The 18,740-nt window shown below is 35.5% G+C and overlaps 3 protein-coding genes across 3 annotated transcripts; 1 reads left to right on the top strand and 2 right to left on the bottom strand.

Annotated features, from left to right (window-relative positions):
• Positions 1-197: 197 nt before the first annotated feature.
• On the bottom strand, positions 198-6,290 carry LOC115958359 (nuclear pore complex protein NUP88). Its single transcript, XM_031076768.1, has 7 exons — positions 6,274-6,290; positions 5,192-5,534; positions 3,685-3,836; positions 3,264-3,386; positions 1,737-1,881; positions 958-1,019; positions 198-507 (listed from the first exon to the last, which is right to left on the bottom strand). The coding sequence occupies exons 2-7, from the start codon at positions 5,480-5,482 to the stop codon at positions 213-215; spliced, it is 1,068 nt and encodes a 355-aa protein (XP_030932628.1). The 5' UTR covers positions 5,483-5,534; positions 6,274-6,290; the 3' UTR covers positions 198-212.
• A 1,039-nt stretch (positions 6,291-7,329) lies between these two features.
• LOC115954436 lies at positions 7,330-10,387 on the top strand. Its single transcript, XM_031072288.1, has 3 exons — positions 7,330-7,742; positions 7,854-7,975; positions 10,060-10,387. The coding sequence occupies exons 1-3, from the start codon at positions 7,475-7,477 to the stop codon at positions 10,222-10,224; spliced, it is 555 nt and encodes a 184-aa protein (XP_030928148.1). The 5' UTR covers positions 7,330-7,474; the 3' UTR covers positions 10,225-10,387.
• A 2,175-nt stretch (positions 10,388-12,562) lies between these two features.
• On the bottom strand, positions 12,563-17,783 carry LOC115954815. The gene is made up of 4 exons (XM_031072761.1): positions 17,293-17,783; positions 16,917-17,185; positions 13,146-13,275; positions 12,563-12,996 (listed from the first exon to the last, which is right to left on the bottom strand). Exons 1-3 carry the CDS (start codon positions 17,567-17,569, stop codon positions 13,210-13,212), a joined length of 612 nt encoding a protein of 203 aa, XP_030928621.1. The 5' UTR covers positions 17,570-17,783; the 3' UTR covers positions 12,563-12,996; positions 13,146-13,209.
• Between the last annotated feature and the right edge of the window lie 957 nt (positions 17,784-18,740).

The raw sequence follows: 18,740 nt of genomic DNA, 5'->3' as shown, positions 1-18,740 counted from the left end.
TAGACATAGATACACTTGACCCATCTAAATTCTCAAAATTTTCCAATGTTAAAACAGAGCAATACTGAGTTCTAAGTCTCATAGCATCTCACATTTTTAAATATTCATGCAACAAAAGAATGCGTGAAAAACTAGCCCACAAAATAATTTCTAGAATTTTTTTCAAATCTTCCTCTTCTGGGACCTATCCATTAGGTACAGGTCCATCACATCTATCCCATACCCTGTTTGGCATAAGTAATTAACAGATTTTGGAGCATCATGGAACATTGGCAGGAAAATATAGGTACCTGCAAGGAAATTGATGCATCAAATAGAGCATAAGGATGAGCTCTAAGCATGGACAGATCTCCCCCTTCTGCTTCTGGGTTTGCTAACTCAGGAAACGTTGCTTCCAACCAAGAGATTGCCAGATTAGAATTACTAACAGCTGTTGAATTGGCTGATTTCAGTCCAAATGTATGAGCATCACTGTATATCTCTAGTATAGATTCCCATTTGTAGAAACTGTTGCAAAATAAAACATTTGATCAATAATCAGATTTTTATATATAGTCAGCCAGCAGGCAAACTGGAACAAACTTAGTGTATTAGCTTTCAAAAAAGCATCTGCGTATCACAGTCTAATAGATAGCACCGAGGCAAAAATATGCAAGGGGAATAAGTAATCTGCCACATAATTCCACGCAATATATAATATGAGCATAAATAGAGAAACCAATATAATAAAGAATTTTCAAATAAGGAAGCTCCTGGGTGGATCATAAAAGATGCCTCCAGCTTTACTGTGTCTCACATAGTAATAGGCAAAATAGAGCCCTCAATCTCAAGAATCTTAAATCTCTTAAATGTTTTAGTAAACATCCGTAACTATCTCTAGAAAAAACTGTAAGCCTCGCACATCTGACAAATATTAATAGAGAAAAAAGAAAACAAAAACCATAAGGAATCATGTACCTCCCAAATGGAACAACTGGGCAGAGGATGTAAAGTGAACCGTCAGTGTATAACACAAAAACCTGCGCATGATGTAAAAGTGATAACCAATTAAATTAGTAGTTACAAATTAAAACACTACTCTTTATAACTAAGCACAAGGAACTAACAACATAACAAAAGATGAGCAGGCTACACAACCATAAACAAGATCAGTTAAAGGAAAGTTGTAAGAATAGTTCAAATCAAAACATACAAAGTCAAGAACAACAGGCAACACATTTGAACATGACATGTGATCATTGATTTCAAGAAAGCATTAGCTGAAACAAAAGATGAACAGATGATTTAGTTAAGCAGGAATATCAATTGCAATCTATGCCAAGAAACAATTTCAAGTAAACTATGGGTGGAATCCAAAGTGTTTTCGGTGACATGGACCAAAAAAAAGTTGTACCCGGTGGAGAAAGCTCCTGCTTTATTGGGGGGGGGGGGGGGGGTTTGGAGGTGAATAATCTGAATGGTAGGAAGCTATCCCCATTTATTTGAGAGGCTGATTCCCTGACTTGAACCTACAGCCTTTTGTATTGGGTGAACCATAATGCAAATGAACTCATACATTAAAGTATTAAACACAGAGAATAAGACAAATCGAGGCAAAGGGAGCACCAATGTACTATTAGCATCAGTGACATCTCCTTCTTTATTTTCCCCCCTTTCTTTGAGAGAGGGTGGAGATTTATACATTACGAAGAATATATGAAGAATCAAATGTCATTATGAGTTTCAACTGAACTTACGCTAAACCTGTCCCATAAGTGGTCACCTCCAAAAGAAAAATCAACAGGACAGATTGATGTGACATTCCTGGATCTACCGGGTTCAACGGGCTGTAGATAATATTCTTGCTCTGGTAGCAGCAGATCTGACGACAAATCAAAAAGTCTAAAAGAAAATGAAAAAAAAAAAGAAGTAAATACAATATAAGTCTCAATCAAACCCAGAGATAATTGTTTTTAAAAGGATTGGTCTTAATAAAACAATGCCATGTTTATCAAAAGTATGTGCAAGGTGAGAAAGCCACAAGTATAAGCTGACATAAACAAAAGTAATATATGACCAAAACCTGTTTTGGAAACTCCCATAATGGTATAAACTTATACACCCTATAAAAGATAAATTATACCAATTGATTTAAGAGTAACAATGTAAAGCAAGCTTAAAAGAGATGAATCAGGCCTTAGTCATCCAAACAAATCCCATATCAGCCAAAAGATAAGCAAACCCACTTTGAACCATGAATACAATTACTTCTTCTGATCATGACTATCATTTATAATTTTCAATACAATAACCAATTTTTACAATATCTCCAATTATTAACTATAGTTCATATGCCAGATTATTATACGACATTATTTGTTTAACTTTATATAAATTTTTACAGTATATACAATTATTGACCTCACAATATGTAGTCTAATTTTAAAATTTGGCAAGACGCTGTAAAATCCAAAGCCTTTTGATTAAGTGGACTAAAAGAGTGCACATGGAAAGTTTAGTAAAAGTAGAAACATAGATGAAGCGGTGGTAAGACTCGATGGTCAAGAGATACAAAAGAGCGCGACCTTTCGATACCATGGATCAATAATCTATAAAGATGGAGAGATTGAAGAGGATATGAATCATAGGATAAGAGCAGGGTTGATGAAATGGAGAAGCGTATCAAGAGTATTGTATAATCGTAGAATACCTATTAAGTTAAAGGGAAAATTTTATAAGACCGCCATAAGACTAGCTATACTCTATGGTACTAAATGTTGGGCTAATAAGAAGCAACATATTCATAAATGAGTGTAGCTAAAACGAGAATGTTAAGATGGATAAGTGAAAATACATAGAAATATTGTATTTGAAATGAGGAAATCTGCTTAAAGATAGGGGTGGCCTCTACTAATAAAAAGATGAGGGAAAGTTGCTTGTAATGTTTAGTCATGTGCAGAGGAGAGCGATTAAAATTCACTGGTAAGAGATAGTGAGTTGATTCAAGTGAAGGGAACAAAAAAGGTAGAGGGAGACCAACAATAACATTAGTAAGAAGTAGTTAGATGGACGTATCAATTTAGTAAGTCAACAAACTCTATGATTTCGGATGGAATATAATGACAGAAAAGAATACATGTGGCCGACCCAAATTAATCTTGTTGATGATCCATAACCGACCCAAAAAATTTGGGACTACGGTGTTATTGTTGTAACATGCATGCCGATGCCTATGCTAGAATGTGAATCATCATAAATATTTAAAAAATAATAATAAATAATACCTGAAAACTGAATCTGAAGAAAGAACTCCCATATGGGTGTCACTATATGGGTGCCATGAAACTTGTAGCATACGTATGGCATTGGAGTCATTGGAATAGAGTTGTGAACCAACAGTAACAGTCCTGTAGATTAGTTAGCAACAAAAAGGCACCTATAAGAAACTTTAAGACGAAAAAATTATTTTAATAAAAAAAAATAGTAATAGTTCTATAATATCCTAGAACACATAGAATATATCACACCAATATGCACATTGTATGAAGTTTACTTTTCCTATTAGAATATGATTCCCCGAACAATATTTCAAAATACAATCTAGGTGCCGGTGTAAGTCACAATTCATTTCACTAAGCATTGCTTCCAGAAACAACCCAAACACATATGCATAAGAGAAAACAAATGCCAACATATTGCTAGTACCTGCAAATTATGGCATTCTCTTCAGTAGAATTCCGCCCATAAAGGTACATGACGCATAAACCATCTGAACCAGCAAGTAATATCGCAGATCCATTCCTATTGATGGAGATTTTATGAACCACAAAGTTGAGCTGCACATCTGCTTGCAATACCTATTAAATTACTGATATTATCAACAAAGCACTGCAAGCTAAAAGCAAAAAAAGAATCAACATAGGTATCCAAGCATGTGAGGAAAAAATACTGGGTATTTAAAAAAGACACCTACCAAGAATTTTCACAGCCACTGCACTTAGCTTAAACAATTGTTCCAAACCAACAATACTGCTCAACTCAACTCTTTAAGACTTTATCCTAAGTTACCTGCCACTCAGGTTGGGCTGCATGAATTCTACATCACTACTCCACTCTATGTCAAGTCACAATTGCATGAAATCAGATACATCATTCCCTATAGTTTATGCATATTGAACAAGATGGAACTATCTATTATATTTAGTCTTCTGTGCTTCTATGTGCTCAGCTACTTGGTTGTCACCCCTCCTCCTCCACCCCCCTTTTCTTTTTCTTTTGCAGAATTCAATACTTTCAGCATCTTACAGAAACCAAAAATGGGAGTACTTATGTTAAAAATGAAAAACAAAACAAGAACACCTATTTCATTTTAATGATTCCCACTACCTCATAATGGTGCAATTATTAGCCTACCTCCTCCTTCACGGATGCCACCCCAACAATCACTTTACCCTACTTTGTTGCACCGTCCCTCTTACGTCTTGTTTTAACGGCACTAATACTGCTAATTCCATACCTTGACTTCCTAGCATTATTCTATACCAAAAAGCCTGCTTAGCCCCACAATGATCTCATAAAACTTTAGCTTCAATAAAAAAATGAAAGTTACAAAGATAGTCCATTCATACGATCACACAACAATCAATATTTACTAGACTTTTAGCTAAAAATCAACGAAAACGAGTTCAATTCTTCAACAAGTTTCATAATCCCCCACACTATACCATACCATACCATAATGAGTAAGCATTCTCGCAATTAAATTCCTCACCACAATAAATTCCATAATATAATGAAGATTCCACAACAAGTTTCATTAAATGAGCACAATTTTTTGTACCTATTTTTTCTTTTCTTTTCTTTTTAAGATGATTCTTTGCTACAATATACAATACCATAACGGTGTGAATTGTTTTCAATTCTAAACAATTCAACTGATGTGATGTGTTTCCATTCCTCATCACTTAAAAACTTATGAGAGTATTATCAACAGCTGCCGAGTTCAAGCCCTAAAACTCCACATTGGATTGCTGTAAAAAAGTCTTTAAAATAACTTTAATTTCAAATTTCCATTGCATTAAGATTTTCCACAATTTCTAGTTTCTCTAATCTAAACTCACAAATAGCTCCATTATGCTGAAAAGATTAAAAAGAAGAACAAAAATATTTTTAAAATTAATTAGAGAGAGAGAGAGAGAGAGAGAGAGAGGACCTTAGAGGGAGAAGAGGCGAGGACGGAGGTAGGTTGGGGTTCGCCGAGTCGAATAGAGATGCGATGGAGGCAGTGTTTGTTGGAGTCCCAGAAGTAGAGCCTGGTGGCTCCGTCCCAGGCCAAAAGGTTTCGCGGCGATGACGTGGCGGAGGTGGAAGCGTGGTCTTCGGTGGTGGTGGAGGAGGAGAAGATTGGGTGGTTCTGAAGCGGAACCCATTCCACTTCTTCTTTGGGCGTGGCGGAACGCCTTTGTGTTAAATTCGGATCCTGTAAGTCGAAGTTGAACCTCATTTTTTTTATTTGTTTTATTTTGCTTTTACTCTCTCTCTCTCTCTCTCTCTCTCTCGGTTTCTTTTCTCAGCTGTGCTGTGAGAGAGTGAGACCGCGGGGAGCCCTGGATCCTTCTTTTCTTTTTTCTTTTTTCTTTTTTCTTTTTTCTTTTAAGAAAGAAGAGGTAGAACGTAGATGAAAGAGAATGAGTTTGCAGGAAACGACGCCGTTGCTTTTTCTACAAACAAATTAATTTTGGAAAAACCGGGAGTACAACTTTTAGCAAATTATTTATATACGACTTGCCGTTATCCGTTCTTTTAGAAGACCTTGCAAAAATGGAATCGGATTGGATAATCCACCCAACTCCGAAGGAAAACCATGGAGTGTTTTTTTTTTCCTCTCTCTCTCTCTCTTATTTATGTAGCAAAAAAGACAAATACAATATTATCGAGGTTAATGTTTTTTTTATTTTTTTTATTTTGCTTGTGAACAAAAATATGAAGTTAAATAATTTTGACCAGTTTCTCAAAATAAAATAAATAAATAAATAATGTTGACTTGACCCTTAAGAACCTAGGTGATAGATTTTGCAATATGTTAGAATAAACTCATTTTAGAATCTAAACTTGATTTGATCTAAAGTCAATCTGGCTAGACTTGGGTCAATTGATTTTAGACTCGTTAAGAAGGTGACATGTTTCCACTTTTGGACATGTGTTACCATCTGATCGAGTCCAATGCACTAGACCTAAACTAAGTTTAAACCAATCTACCCAACTCATTTTCAATCCACATTTGTATCCAGGAACCTCTCTCTCTCTCTCTCTCTCTCTCTCTCTCTCTCTCTCTCTCTCTATATATATATATATATATAAAGTTATTATTTAAGTTAACTGAAATTTATATAAAATCACCTTTGGTATACGAAAAATAAAACCCTGTATTTAAATATTTTACCTTTTTATTTATTTATATAACTATATTTACACTTGTAAAACCTCAATATCTTAGCATCTAAACATGTGTATATGATTTGACAATGAAAATAAAAGGTTTTGAATGATAAAAACATGTTCACATTTTGAACGGTTGTTAAAATTGTAGTTAATGATGGAGATTTAGACATGAATAACATGACAATTGAAGGAGTAGATGTCTTTAGGTAAATCACTATTATGATGGAAAATGAACAAAATTCAATTCCATAATTGAATGAGGAACACTGTTTAAAAACTGGACCAAACCGGTCGGTTCAACTAGGAGTTCAACTAGGAGTTAGATGTCAGTTTGATCCAATACCAAAAATAACCAGAAAAAGGGGAATTGGAGGCAAATCTGATTTTGTCTCTGGTCCGGTTTTTAAAATCATGATGAAAAACATAAAGGCAATTATTTATGCATACCAAACACGTATTAAATAAATCAAAGTGCCAAGCTAGCCAAGTAAATATAGATCTTGGGCTCACATTTTGGCGGGTGTGAACCCAACATTTGGACTTTGTTATTTGTATTGAGATTTTTTTGGTTTTATTGAAGGAAAGTGGTATATAAATAACATTTCTACAAATATTTTTATAACAAATCATAGGTAGTAAGTTGTTATTTGTTTTATTTTGAGTCCACCAATGAAATTAATTTTTTGTCCCCTATTAATAATTTGTCACTTAAAATTTATTATGAAAGTATTGTAAAAATATTGTGAATATAACATTTCTATTTATTTAATTGCTATAAAAAAAGGGCAAAAGTGAAGAAGAAAAAATCAACAACAATAAAAGAAAGGAAAATGATTTGGGCTTCGAGCTGAGGTTACAAGCCCAAAGTTGGAACTTGAGAAAGAAAGACTAGTCGGTCTACTACTTCAACAAGCTCATTTGAGCTTCGAGCTCAGGTTCTTGCAAGCCCAAAGTTCAAGTTTGAGAAACAAACATAGTTCATCCATCACTTCAACACCACTGTTCACGTTCCTAGCTTCTTCGACCTCCGCAGCCATTTCGAAGCTGAACAAGGATGGGATTTGGAGCTCTAAGAACCTTAATTCGACCCCTAGCAAGAACCCTAATATCCCGCACCTCCACTTCGATTTGCTCCACTACGACGCCGTTTCCTTCCACTTCCACTTTCTCACCCCTAAATTCGGAGCTCCGATTCGCTTTCGGCGGCCAAGCCCCATGGTTTCCGATACACAACCATTTCCACAGCTTGACCGACACTCGGTTCCCGAAGAGACGGCCCAGCCAAAAGTCTCGTCGCAAAAGAGCCACCATGAAAACCCCAGGTTTGTACTCAGTCACTTTACCTAGTGTGGCTTTTGATCAAAATTCCATGTAAATGCTTTAGATTGTGAAATTAGGGTTTTGGAAATGAGAAGAATTGATTTTGTTTGCAGGGCCGTATGCTTGGGTTAAGTACACACCAGGCGAACCGATACTTCCAAATAATCCCAATGAAGGCAGCGTGAAGAGAAGGAATGAGAAAAAGCGCATGAGGCTGCGCCGTGAATTTATATTGGTGCGTGTTTTGCGAAAAAAAAAACTCATTGAAAAGTTTCTTTATTTTATATGTTTTGGTGGAACCTCATTTGATGTATCAACTGGGATATGTTTCAATTGCTAAGTGATGTGTTGAGCTAAACTGAATCAATAAGTTAAAAATTTGAATAATTCTAGTAGTACAACTAATTTCACAACTTGCTAACTTATGCGACTGTGAGTGGTGGACACTTTCTGCCCCCACCACTGATTATATGGACCCATTAGTTTTCCTCAACCACTAATAATTGCACAGGTCAACAAATTGTGAAATTGGGTGTGAGGATGTGTGTGTTTGTAGGATGACCACAAATTTGTTAAAATTGTTTTTTTACAACGATTGAGGTGACATGTTTCAAATGGTGCTAATAAATCAGTCTGTGGTGGGCTCGTGTGAAAATTGTTGCTTTTGATTGGAGAAAATGATTTGGAAACTTTGTTGTGCTTTAATATACTAGTATATTGATGTAATTTGCCAATAATCATTATGAAAATAAAGTTTGAGATGAATTTTCATTGCCTCAGGATTAACAAACTTTTGAATGAGATAATGGACCATAAGCTTGAAAATAGAACTATGAATGTTGCAATGATGATGTGGTATTTTTGATTCATTGCTCTGTTCCTTGTTATTAATGTTGCTGCAATAGCAGCTTGAAATGTGTTATTTTATAATCTACGCATGTCAAAAACCGTACGGTAAGAACTCAAAGATCAATTATCAGTGCTTATGTCATGGAGGTAGTGTACCATCATGGAACTTGTTTAACCATTATTGTGTGGAGTTGGGCATAGGCCAATGTCTCTCACACATCTACTAAATGTGGACTTCCAAATCTTTGTGAACACTTAGTTTCTCTCACTTGACACTTCCCTATTAAAAAGATGAAGATAAAAGAGTGCTAGGTGGAGGGTGAGGTTTTGGGTTCAAGACCCACAGAGTTTGTGAGTAACTTACCACTAAAAAAAAGTGAAACTGTATATGTTATCCTAACCAAGATATAATTACTAATGGCAAAGTGTGCAGGACTTCTGTATATAGCAAGCTCTCTCACTACAAGGTATTTCTGTGTAGGTTTGTAAGTGTGACCTCTGGCCTAGCTTTATCCATTTGTTACTAGATTGGCAGTCATGTTTACAGGTTTAGTGTTATCATTTCTTGAGCTATATAATATTATGGATAGTATAGCTTGATCCACATCAAAAGGAACAATGTTAAATAACCTACTTGAAACAACTTCCTCCAGTCTATCTTCTGACACCAGGAATGAAAGCATGCTTGAAAGTTTGAAAGAAAGGCTGAGGAGATCAAAGCCATTGAAAGGAATTAGATGTAGGTGCGATGATTTACTTTATGGGCGAGGTCTTTGATTCATTTTCTTAACATATTAGATCTAGAATGCCATTTTAAAAATACTTATCAAAATAAAAAAATAAATGCTATTTTTAAATAGTAATAAAAAGGTCCCAATAGGAGGAGGCAGGGGAGATTTGAATGAGTGATTTCTGCTTTATAATGTGTGATCCCCAGCTGATTGTGCTATTCCTTAGGGTTGCTATAAAAAAGGACATTGTCTGTGTTTTTAAAATTAATTTCAGTTGTTCCTAGATTTATGTGTTTTGAAGTATATCTCTGGAATATGTGTACACTCATTAAGAGCTTTCATCCTGATATATGTATTACAAAATGAAAGATATCAGAATTCTTGTAATTTAGTTCCTTGAAAATGTGTGATGGTAGAGTAATTTTGGAAGGGTGAAAAGTGGTTTTGAATGACCCCTTATAATGTGTCAATCTTCCACCTGCAACTTACCCTATATTGCACATTACTGTTGGGCCTTTAATCTGCTGGAAACACGTATAGATTGGGACAAATATGTCCTCTTTATTGCATATATTATTTTTTTATGGAAGTCTTATTTATACCTTGAATTTTTTTCCCCCAGCCAACTTGCATAAGTCTACTGAATAGAAAGGCTTATGTCTTGATATCAGATATAAATTACTTACCTTGTATATTTGATTGTTTTCTTGAATGTGCTCTGCATTTTGGGCATGTGCAGGCAGAAAAGAAGAAACGAAAGGCTCAGTTGCAAGAGGCTACAAGGAAGAAGAACATTAAGAGGGTAGAGCGCAAAATGGCTGCTGTGGCAAGGGAAAGAGCTTGGGCTCAAAGACTGGCAGAGCTGCAGCAGCTTGAGGAAGAGAAGAAAAAATCCATGGCTTAACATGCATTCTTGCTCTTACATCATCTTTTATTTCTCGGAAAATAGCTAACAGCTAGGGAGGGAAGCGGAGTTTTCTCGCTCTGATGGGTTGTGCCTGGCATTAGATCAAATCTCAAGTGGTTTTTGAAATTTACACTCCCCCAACCCACCCACCCCACCACCCCCCCCCCCCCCCCCCCCCCACTTTTTTTAATACCATAGAAGAATCTTTGTCCCAATAAACCACATACCCTTGTTGAGTTGAATCTCAAACTTCCTTTCTGAGTGAGATGAGAAATGTTACTAAACTACAATAGATTGTGTCTGATGACTTGCACCTACAAAACCCAATTAGGTGTCCAGGCTAGGGTGGGTTTAATTATTTTAAATTTTTTTTTATGGAAGATCTCTTTCTATTTTTCCTTTTCTTCTTTGTAGGAAGATCATTTCCTAGACAATTTCCTAGTGTTATTGTGTCTTTTCCCTTCCCTTTATTTTTTGGTTGTTTTTTGTTGACAAACCTAGGTAAAGATTATAAGCAAAATAATACAAAGCAACTATTAAGCTGCAAAGCTCCCACATAAAACTCTGTTTTGCCAAATATTTAACCTTGTTACAGCACGCCAATTTTGCTCTTACATCCTTGATTATGGCTCGAAAAATAGCTTCTTTAAGGCCTGTTTGGTGAGTGAGTTCAAACTCACATTTTCATATTTTAAGCAATACTACGCATTTTTTCACACACTTTTTTACCCACACGTATTTCAAAAAACTCCAAACAACAATTCTACTTCTCACTTGTAGCATGGCATTTGTTTACAAACCATATGTAGTAAACTGTAGCCCAAGCCACACCTTGCTTAAATGGAATGTAAATTGACTTTCCTTGAAGCTTATTGGTTTCCTAATGAATATCATCTTCCCACTTTAGGTTATTAAACAGGGTTTTTCTCAGAACAAAAAAGGAAAAAAAAAAAAAAAGATTATTAAACAGGGTTTAGCATTTGCAGCCAAATTCAACTAGCAAATGAGCACTCAAAAAAAGGATGATTCCTATATTTAGAGTACTATGGAGATGGATTAATATGAACTGGCTGTCAATAGACTCAATACAGAATAGGTTCTCGAGTCTCCACTGGCGATAGGTTTATCAAATGAGACTGGGAGAGTTTTGTGTATACTGCAGGAGTAGTACTAAGAAGTGGAAACTATGTCAATGAAATAATCCATCTAATTGTATTTCTAGTCTATTGTCTCGGTCAACTAACACCAACAGAAAAGCTATAGATAATCGGTATGAAAGGAAAAAAAAAAAAAAAAAAACAATTTGAGTGAACTGATCACTGTAAAATTTTATGTAATTCCAGAGAGCCAACGGTACATGTCAATCTCCTGACCAACAATAAAAGCCGTAAAGCACCATTTGTACTTGCATTTGAATTTTTTTTCATATGAAAGTTTGACCATGGGCATATATAACACCCCACCCCTATGTGGTGAACCACTCCTACATGAGTGGGGTGTTATATTATTTCTATGATGTAAAATACCACCTCCGCTCATGTTGATAATTGAATCAGAACAAGGCAATTAAAAACTTTATCTCCAATCTAAATTCTACAAGTTAAATTTGAGTGGCACCACTGCACCACCAAGTTTAATTCAACCATGATCACAAAGGGTTAATTTGTGCATACCATGGCATGAAGGTGACAAATACACAAACTCTATCCATTTGTGTGTATATATTGCGCATATGAACGCGCACACACGTGTATGTTAACTGCATTTAGTATATTCAGTTGTGATAGTTTGTTATTTTCTTCTAGTTTGTGTGTATGTACTGCGCATACGAATGCGCACACACATGTATGTTAACTGCATTCATATATTTAATTGTGACAATTTGTTCTTTTCTTTTAGTATTTTCTCTCTCTCTCTCTCTCTCTCTCTCTCTCTTCATATAATATAAATGTGCACACGTGCATGCGTGTGCACGCATGCACAGAGGCGCGAGTTATGAGGATAAGAAATGATAGAAGTAGTGAATAATTTAAATAGGTAATGCCTTGGAAGCATATGCAAAATATAAATGATAGGGTTTTTTATCAAAGATGGTAGAGATGAGTCTAGCTTCACTTTCAACCCAAGCCTCCATTGTGTTTCAACTTTGAAACAGATGCCTACGCTTGCTCGAATTGGGTGCATTTGGAATATTTAGTATATGACTATGATGGTTATACCTTCTATAATGATCTGAGAAAGAGGTCAACTGCATTTGCACTTTATACCTTAAAAGGATAAGGGCTAGTCAAGTTAAAATTTGGACTTTTCATAATTGTTAATTATATATCCAAGATTCACTTAATAAACACCCAACGAGATATTCAACACATACTCGTACAATACACAAATATACAATTCAATCCAATCAAATCCACACCTTTCATTTTGGGGCGATCACACAAAAGCAGTGAACTTACCTACTCTTTTAACTATTCTCATTTCACACAAGAAGATGGTTTGAAAGAAAGATGGCAATACTTCTATTGCACAGTTCTTGAAAGAAGCCTTTGGCTACTTCCTTGATCCATTCACCTTTTTATATACAAATATCGACTGTACAACTCCAAAGGAGAGGAGACAAACAAAACTTAGGCATACACCGAAATCATAGCCTGAGCTATAGTCTCTAAAGTGAATTCTAAACCTTTGAAACAGTATTTTACTTCTCTCTAGCCAACCGTTAGTTTCTACTTCGATCTCTAGGAAACTGATTTTCTTCGATAAAACCTGTAAACAAAGATAGGCGTGGCTTTAGTTAATTAGTAGATGTTGGAGAATTCAATAGAATAATGAGTGCAAGCACATGGGTAATGACCAAAATTTAGTTTAGAAAGCATACAAAACCACCATTGAACAATTTAAAAAAAAACATTTACCTGAAATCTCACGAGTTTGAATCTGACTAGGGGTACATATACAAAAGAAAAAATTAATTTTCTTTCATTGTACGTATTGTTCTTGTAAAATCTTTTGATACCTAGGAAACCCATTCTTGCAAGCTGAGACCTGCGCACATGCCATAACATGTTATTAATTACTATAACTTGCTTTTTTTGGGCTCAAATTACATGTTACCATATAACTTAGTACTTTCGTAGGAACTTTTTTTTTTCATTTTATTATTATGGTCCAATTAGTTATTTGACTAATCTGCAAATTTATGCATACTTATTTGGGAAATTGGACTAATGGTCGGCTGTGCAAAATACGAATACATGATGAACAAATGACACACATTTGAATCCAGTAACTTGGAGATGACAAATTGATTAGACTTTATTATCTATTACTTATCAATAAATTAAAAAGAAAAAAGATACCGCTTCTAAGAGCACTAGCATTGAAAAATGCTATCCTATACTATTATACCATCCCAAAAAGTCACTTTATTACTTATACCATCCCATTTTACAATACCTCCCACATCCTAAAACTCTATTCTTATTAAAATATTATTCTTTAATCTTTTTTTATTATTTCTTTTTAACCAATTTTTTTTTTTTTCAGTTCTACTTTCCTAGGCTTTCCAACCGTTTCTTTTTTTTTTCCTCTGCCTCCCTCAACACCAGCTCCTCTCACAGAACCACACAGACCCATCACCGATCAACCCACCACCGATCAACCCAACCAACCCAAACACGACCCAAACCCCGGACCCAACCACCACCCACAACCCCTTTAAGCACCGGTCATAGCCAGAAAAAAAAACCAGCATCACAACAGAACCATCACGCACAAACACACGCACAAACACAACCATCAAACCTTAAACAGAGCAACAAACACACATAATCCAAATATCCGCCGGCGATTCGATTAACTGATTCCGGCGACATGTACAAATGAGTTTCTCTAAAATCCCACCGGAACAAAAATCCCAATTAAAAAAAAAAAAAAAAACCAGCATCACAACAGAACCCGATCTCCACTCCGATCTCCAATCTCCGATCTCCGTGACCCACGCCGTGACCAATTAGCCATACCCACAACCCACTTCAGCTCACTCCGATCTCCGACTCCGCGACCCATGCCGTGACCCGCGCCGTGACCCACTTCAGCCACTCCGATCTCCGATCTCCGTGACCCACGCCATGACCCACTCCGATCTCCGTGACCCACAACTCACCTCAGCCATACCCACCACTTCCTTTAAGCACCGGTCACAGCCAAAAAAACAAAGCAGATGAGAAAGAGATGATGATGTTTGGGTTTGAAAGAGGAAAGAGCAGAGAGATTGAAGAGAGCGGAGAGAGCAGATGATGTTTGGGTTTGGAAGAGGAAAGAGCAGAGAGAATGTGAAGAGAGCGGAGAGAGCAGATGATGTTTGGGTTTGGAAGAGGAAAGAGCAGAGCAGAGAGAATGTGAAGAGAGCGGAGAAAGAGAGAGTGAAGAGAGAGAAATCGGTGGATTAAAAAATATATATTTTTTATACCATTGTGCTACAGTACAATTCTAAAGATAGAATTGTACTGTAGCACTATTGTAAAATTTTTTACAATAGTTGTGTTTAGCATCTTTTGATGCAGCACATTTTAAGCCATAAAATGCTAAAAAAGGCTTAGATATAGCATTAGCATTTTTCAATGCTAATGCTCTAAGTGTTCATTTGAAAAAGTTTATTTTCATTAATATACTTAAAAAAATAAGTAAGAAAAAAAAAAACACACACACACAAAATGGAAAAAAGAAAAAAAAAATTGCCGCAAACAAATTGTAATTAAAGAAAAAACATTTTCACATATACCAAGGTCATTGTACCATACATCAAGCCCAATGTGATGATTGAAGAAATGATATTATTGGTAAAGATTCTCAAATAAATAATATAGGTAAGTTCAAGTTCAACAATGATATTCCATATTTTGGCAGAGTTTGGATTCATCTTTTCTGCGTTTGCGTTTGCGTTTTTGTGTCTTTTTTTTTTTTTTTTTTTTACATATCACGCGTTTTGCAGAAAAGGGAGACAAACGGTACTGTAGCGTACTGTAGCGGTTACTGTTCAATGAACAGTAACCGCAATTGTTGACTTTCTACAGTGAACAGTACACATATGCACTGTTCACGGACCCACAAATTACACTTTTTATCAACTTTTTCATTAAAAATGGGTCCCACGGTACTATTCACACATTTAAAAATTATTTTGCTACAGTGTTTTCAGTTTTCAGTTTTAAGTTTCAGCAAAATAAGTTCTATCCAAACAGTGTTTTATTGTTTTTTAAAACGGCGCAGTTTCAACTTTCAAATGAAAGATGGTCAAAATAGATGTAAGTGATGATGACCATCGCGTAGGGCGGCTACCCAAGAAACTGGTTAGGAATTAGGATTCCCTGAACAGTTGAGAGTTTTGAGCATTGACAATGCGACTGGACAGAAAAGTCAATGAAATGAATATCACTTCATCTATTTTTCAACGACAGTGCTTATTTTTCTCTACTGTAAATTCTAATTATTTGTCTATATTATATGAACAAGTTTTTACATTTGACACTTCTCATATATAATATCATTTGTCAATTGTGTTTATTACGAAATTAAATATTCTTGTCATTTTTACACTTTTAAAAGCTGACTGCAGAGGCACTCAGAAAACGTGGTAATCACTATAATTTTAAGGAAACACAAAAGAAAAAAAAAACGTGATAATCAAGCACATCAACAACTGGAGAAAATCAAATAAATCAACTCTGAATATGATATATAGAAGGAGAGAATACCAAAAAGATTTTTTTTTTTTTTTTTTTTTTTTTTTGGAGATAAGTACCTAAAAGATTGGAAACAAAAAAAAAAGTTGAGCACATATAGGGGAAAAGGGGATCAAGTAAATATTCAATGAAACAAAATCGAGCAAATCAAGGAATAGATAGCAGAGCAAAAAAAAAAAGGAAATAATTATACCAAACCAAAGATATCAATTTCAACGAAAATGAGCAACCATGAAAATTCCAAAGAATTATAATTTGAACGGTTCAAAAACTTAGGCGTATAAGATCTTCTTGAATTCACATCATTATCTTGACCTTCCAGAAGAATGAAAATTCAACTCATCTAGTAAATGACTAAAATAAAATTTCCTTAAGTGTGCAACTGTGGGACCAGCCAACTCACCATCCACATCACCCAAATAAAAAACGGAACAAAAACTTGAACCCTTAACGAGGCATTCAGCCGTATATGACTTTCTCATCACGGAAAATTATTGTATACTCTCGAAATATTATAAATATGTATTTCCTCCTCTCACATGAATAGTAGGTCTCACTAATTAAATTCATAGTAAAACCTGCTCTTCATGTGAGAGAAAAAATTATGCATTTATGATATTCTGAGAGGACCTAATAATTTTTCCCTCATCACATTTCTAGCCTCTAATTATGGCAAATTATTATCAATAAGAAACCATATTTTTTACAGATACTATTTGGTTTTGGTGTGATTGATAATAAATAATTAATAATGTTATTGGTGGATTGAGGTAAAACCTAAAAATGATATTAGTTATTAATTATGAAAAAAAAAATGGTGAAAAATATTGTGTCCTAGATATATTCTATTATTATTTAAAAAAAAAATAGTCTTGTAGAGAGAGAAATGTGCCTTGGTAACAAAGAAAAAGAGAGAGAGAGAGAGAGAGAGAGAGGACTTACAGCTTCAATGTCAATTTTGTAAACCAAAAGCTTCCGTCTCTCTCTGCAACTTGTTCTATATGCCACAACAATATGCCCAACAGCAAGAGCCAGAGAGCATATGAACAAAGCTATTTCCGTGGCCCTAACATAGCCACCTCTATCTTTGCCAGCAAACACAACTGAAGCTTTCAACGAAACAAACATTAAAGACAGAAGTGAACACATCGTTGTAATCCCCAAATATGGCCCTCGTGAAAGCCTTGGCCCATCGCACAAGCTATAAACACCTGCAAACACATAGATAAAAACAACATAAATCTAAATTCTAAACTGTAATTAAGCATGTTGTTTTGGTTTAGAAAGCCAAAAGGGTACAAAAATATCGAACACTTACATATTATGATGGCCGATCTTAGAATGGAAATGAGGGGTATATCTATGAGAGAGTACCGAAAGTCATAGTTTTGGAGGTGGGAAGAGAGAGTTTGTAGAGAAAGAGAAGACGGAGAAAGAGAAGCAGAGAGAAGCGCAGAAGGAAGAAGTGTATCCGCTATAACCAAAAGAACCGGCGCTGAGAAAAGCAGCAGAGAAATCAGCATGGTGATCAAGAAAAACAAAGTCTTCACAGCCCTCAAAAGCCTTTTTGATTTCTCATCCTTTGAAAAACCCATGTCTCTCTAATTGTTTGTTTTCGGAGGATTGAATTTGAGGGTTATATATATATATATATATATGCACAAGGTATTAAATTAAAGATAAAGATATAGTGAACTATAATAGCGAAAAGTCTTTAAGAAGGTACCCCAACTAGAGACGCTTAAAAAAAAAACTAGAGAACGCTTAAAAAGAGGAAGGAACCATATGGGTAAGTTTTTGGAGGCTTAAAGGCTTAATGGACAAGTTTTGTAAGGCGCGGAAGGTGCAGGCTAAGGCGTAATGTTTTGACTAGACTTGTCTACTTCAGAGGGATGACAAAGACTTTGGAACTTTATAACACGCTGAATTTATTGGTAAAATAGTGGCATCTATCTTCCTCTTCATCATAGAGTAACGTAAAATACCTAAATTACCCCCCCCCCCCCCCCCCCCCCCCACCCCCCCCCACACACACACACATACATATATTAGTACTATTATTTTATTTTTTGGGATATAATAGAATAAGTAAGATATATTAACATTTTTCATAACTAATTGTAGGGATGATAGACCCAGTAGTATATATTGGGTCAGGGGTCTGGTCCGAGGACGATTGGTAGTCCGAGGACAAGTAAATGTTATTATGAAGGTTGGCATTAATGAATAAAGAAATGGGTCTAGTCATGATGGTCCAAGAAGGTGGTCCGAGGAGGGATACTTCCTCGGCTGAACAAAGCAGAGGTCAAAAGGTGCGGTCTGCCATCTAAAAGCAATGTTCTAGGAAATTCCATTGATAAAGATATACATCACGAAAGCACAGGACAAAAGAAAGTTATGAAATATTTAAGAGAAAACTGTTACCACCGTATTGAATGCTTTATAGCTAACTTTCTGGCCGCATTAATGAGGAAGTGATACTTGAACAGTAATTTTCAGCCTTACAGCTACTCCTAAAGGCTTCAGGAAGGTGCTTATGGAACAATGATCAACACCAGCAATCTAATTTACACGTGGAGGGTAGAGATGAAAGAAGGAAGATAGTATAAAATAGAAAGAAGACCTTGAGGGAAAGAGATCGGAGAATTAAGAGAAAAATACTGTAAGAACAAGAATTAGACTAGTAACCAAATTCAAAAGAGATATTTACAAGAACTGGTCTCTTCGGATTGAGCCAATGACATTTTCTTTGAATTAAATTATTTT

This window comes from Quercus lobata, chromosome 8 (assembly GCF_001633185.2).
Source record: "Quercus lobata isolate SW786 chromosome 8, ValleyOak3.0 Primary Assembly, whole genome shotgun sequence".
Lineage (NCBI taxonomy): Eukaryota > Viridiplantae > Streptophyta > Magnoliopsida > Fagales > Fagaceae > Quercus > Quercus lobata.
The sequence above is the reverse complement of the archived record's forward strand: the minus strand, read 5'-3'. Positions and strand labels throughout refer to the sequence as shown.

Bases quoted from the DNA above. Each gene is read 5' to 3' on its own strand.
- LOC115958359 (XM_031076768.1), bottom strand. From the start codon at position 5,482: ATGAGGTTCAACTTCGACTTACAGGATCCGAATTTAACACAAAGGCGT. The intron at 1,882-3,263 runs GTATTATTTATT...ATTTTCTTTTAG, and splicing joins TCTTCAGATTCAGTTTTCAG to ACTTTTTGATTTGTCGTCAG. The intron at 508-957 runs GTACATGATTCC...ATTTTGCAACAG, and splicing joins CCAGTTGTTCCATTTGGGAG to TTTCTACAAATGGGAATCTA.
- LOC115954436 (XM_031072288.1), top strand. From the start codon at position 7,475: ATGGGATTTGGAGCTCTAAGAACCTTAATTCGACCCCTAGCAAGAACC. The intron at 7,743-7,853 runs GTTTGTACTCAG...TTTTGTTTGCAG, and splicing joins AGCCACCATGAAAACCCCAG to GGCCGTATGCTTGGGTTAAG. The intron at 7,976-10,059 runs GTGCGTGTTTTG...GGGCATGTGCAG, and splicing joins TGCGCCGTGAATTTATATTG to GCAGAAAAGAAGAAACGAAA.
- LOC115954815 (XM_031072761.1), bottom strand. From the start codon at position 17,569: ATGGGTTTTTCAAAGGATGAGAAATCAAAAAGGCTTTTGAGGGCTGTG. The intron at 17,186-17,292 runs GTAAGTGTTCGA...ATGTGTTTGCAG, and splicing joins AAGATCGGCCATCATAATAT to GTGTTTATAGCTTGTGCGAT. The intron at 13,276-16,916 runs GTAAGTCCTCTC...GCATGTGCGCAG, and splicing joins ACAAAATTGACATTGAAGCT to GTCTCAGCTTGCAAGAATGG.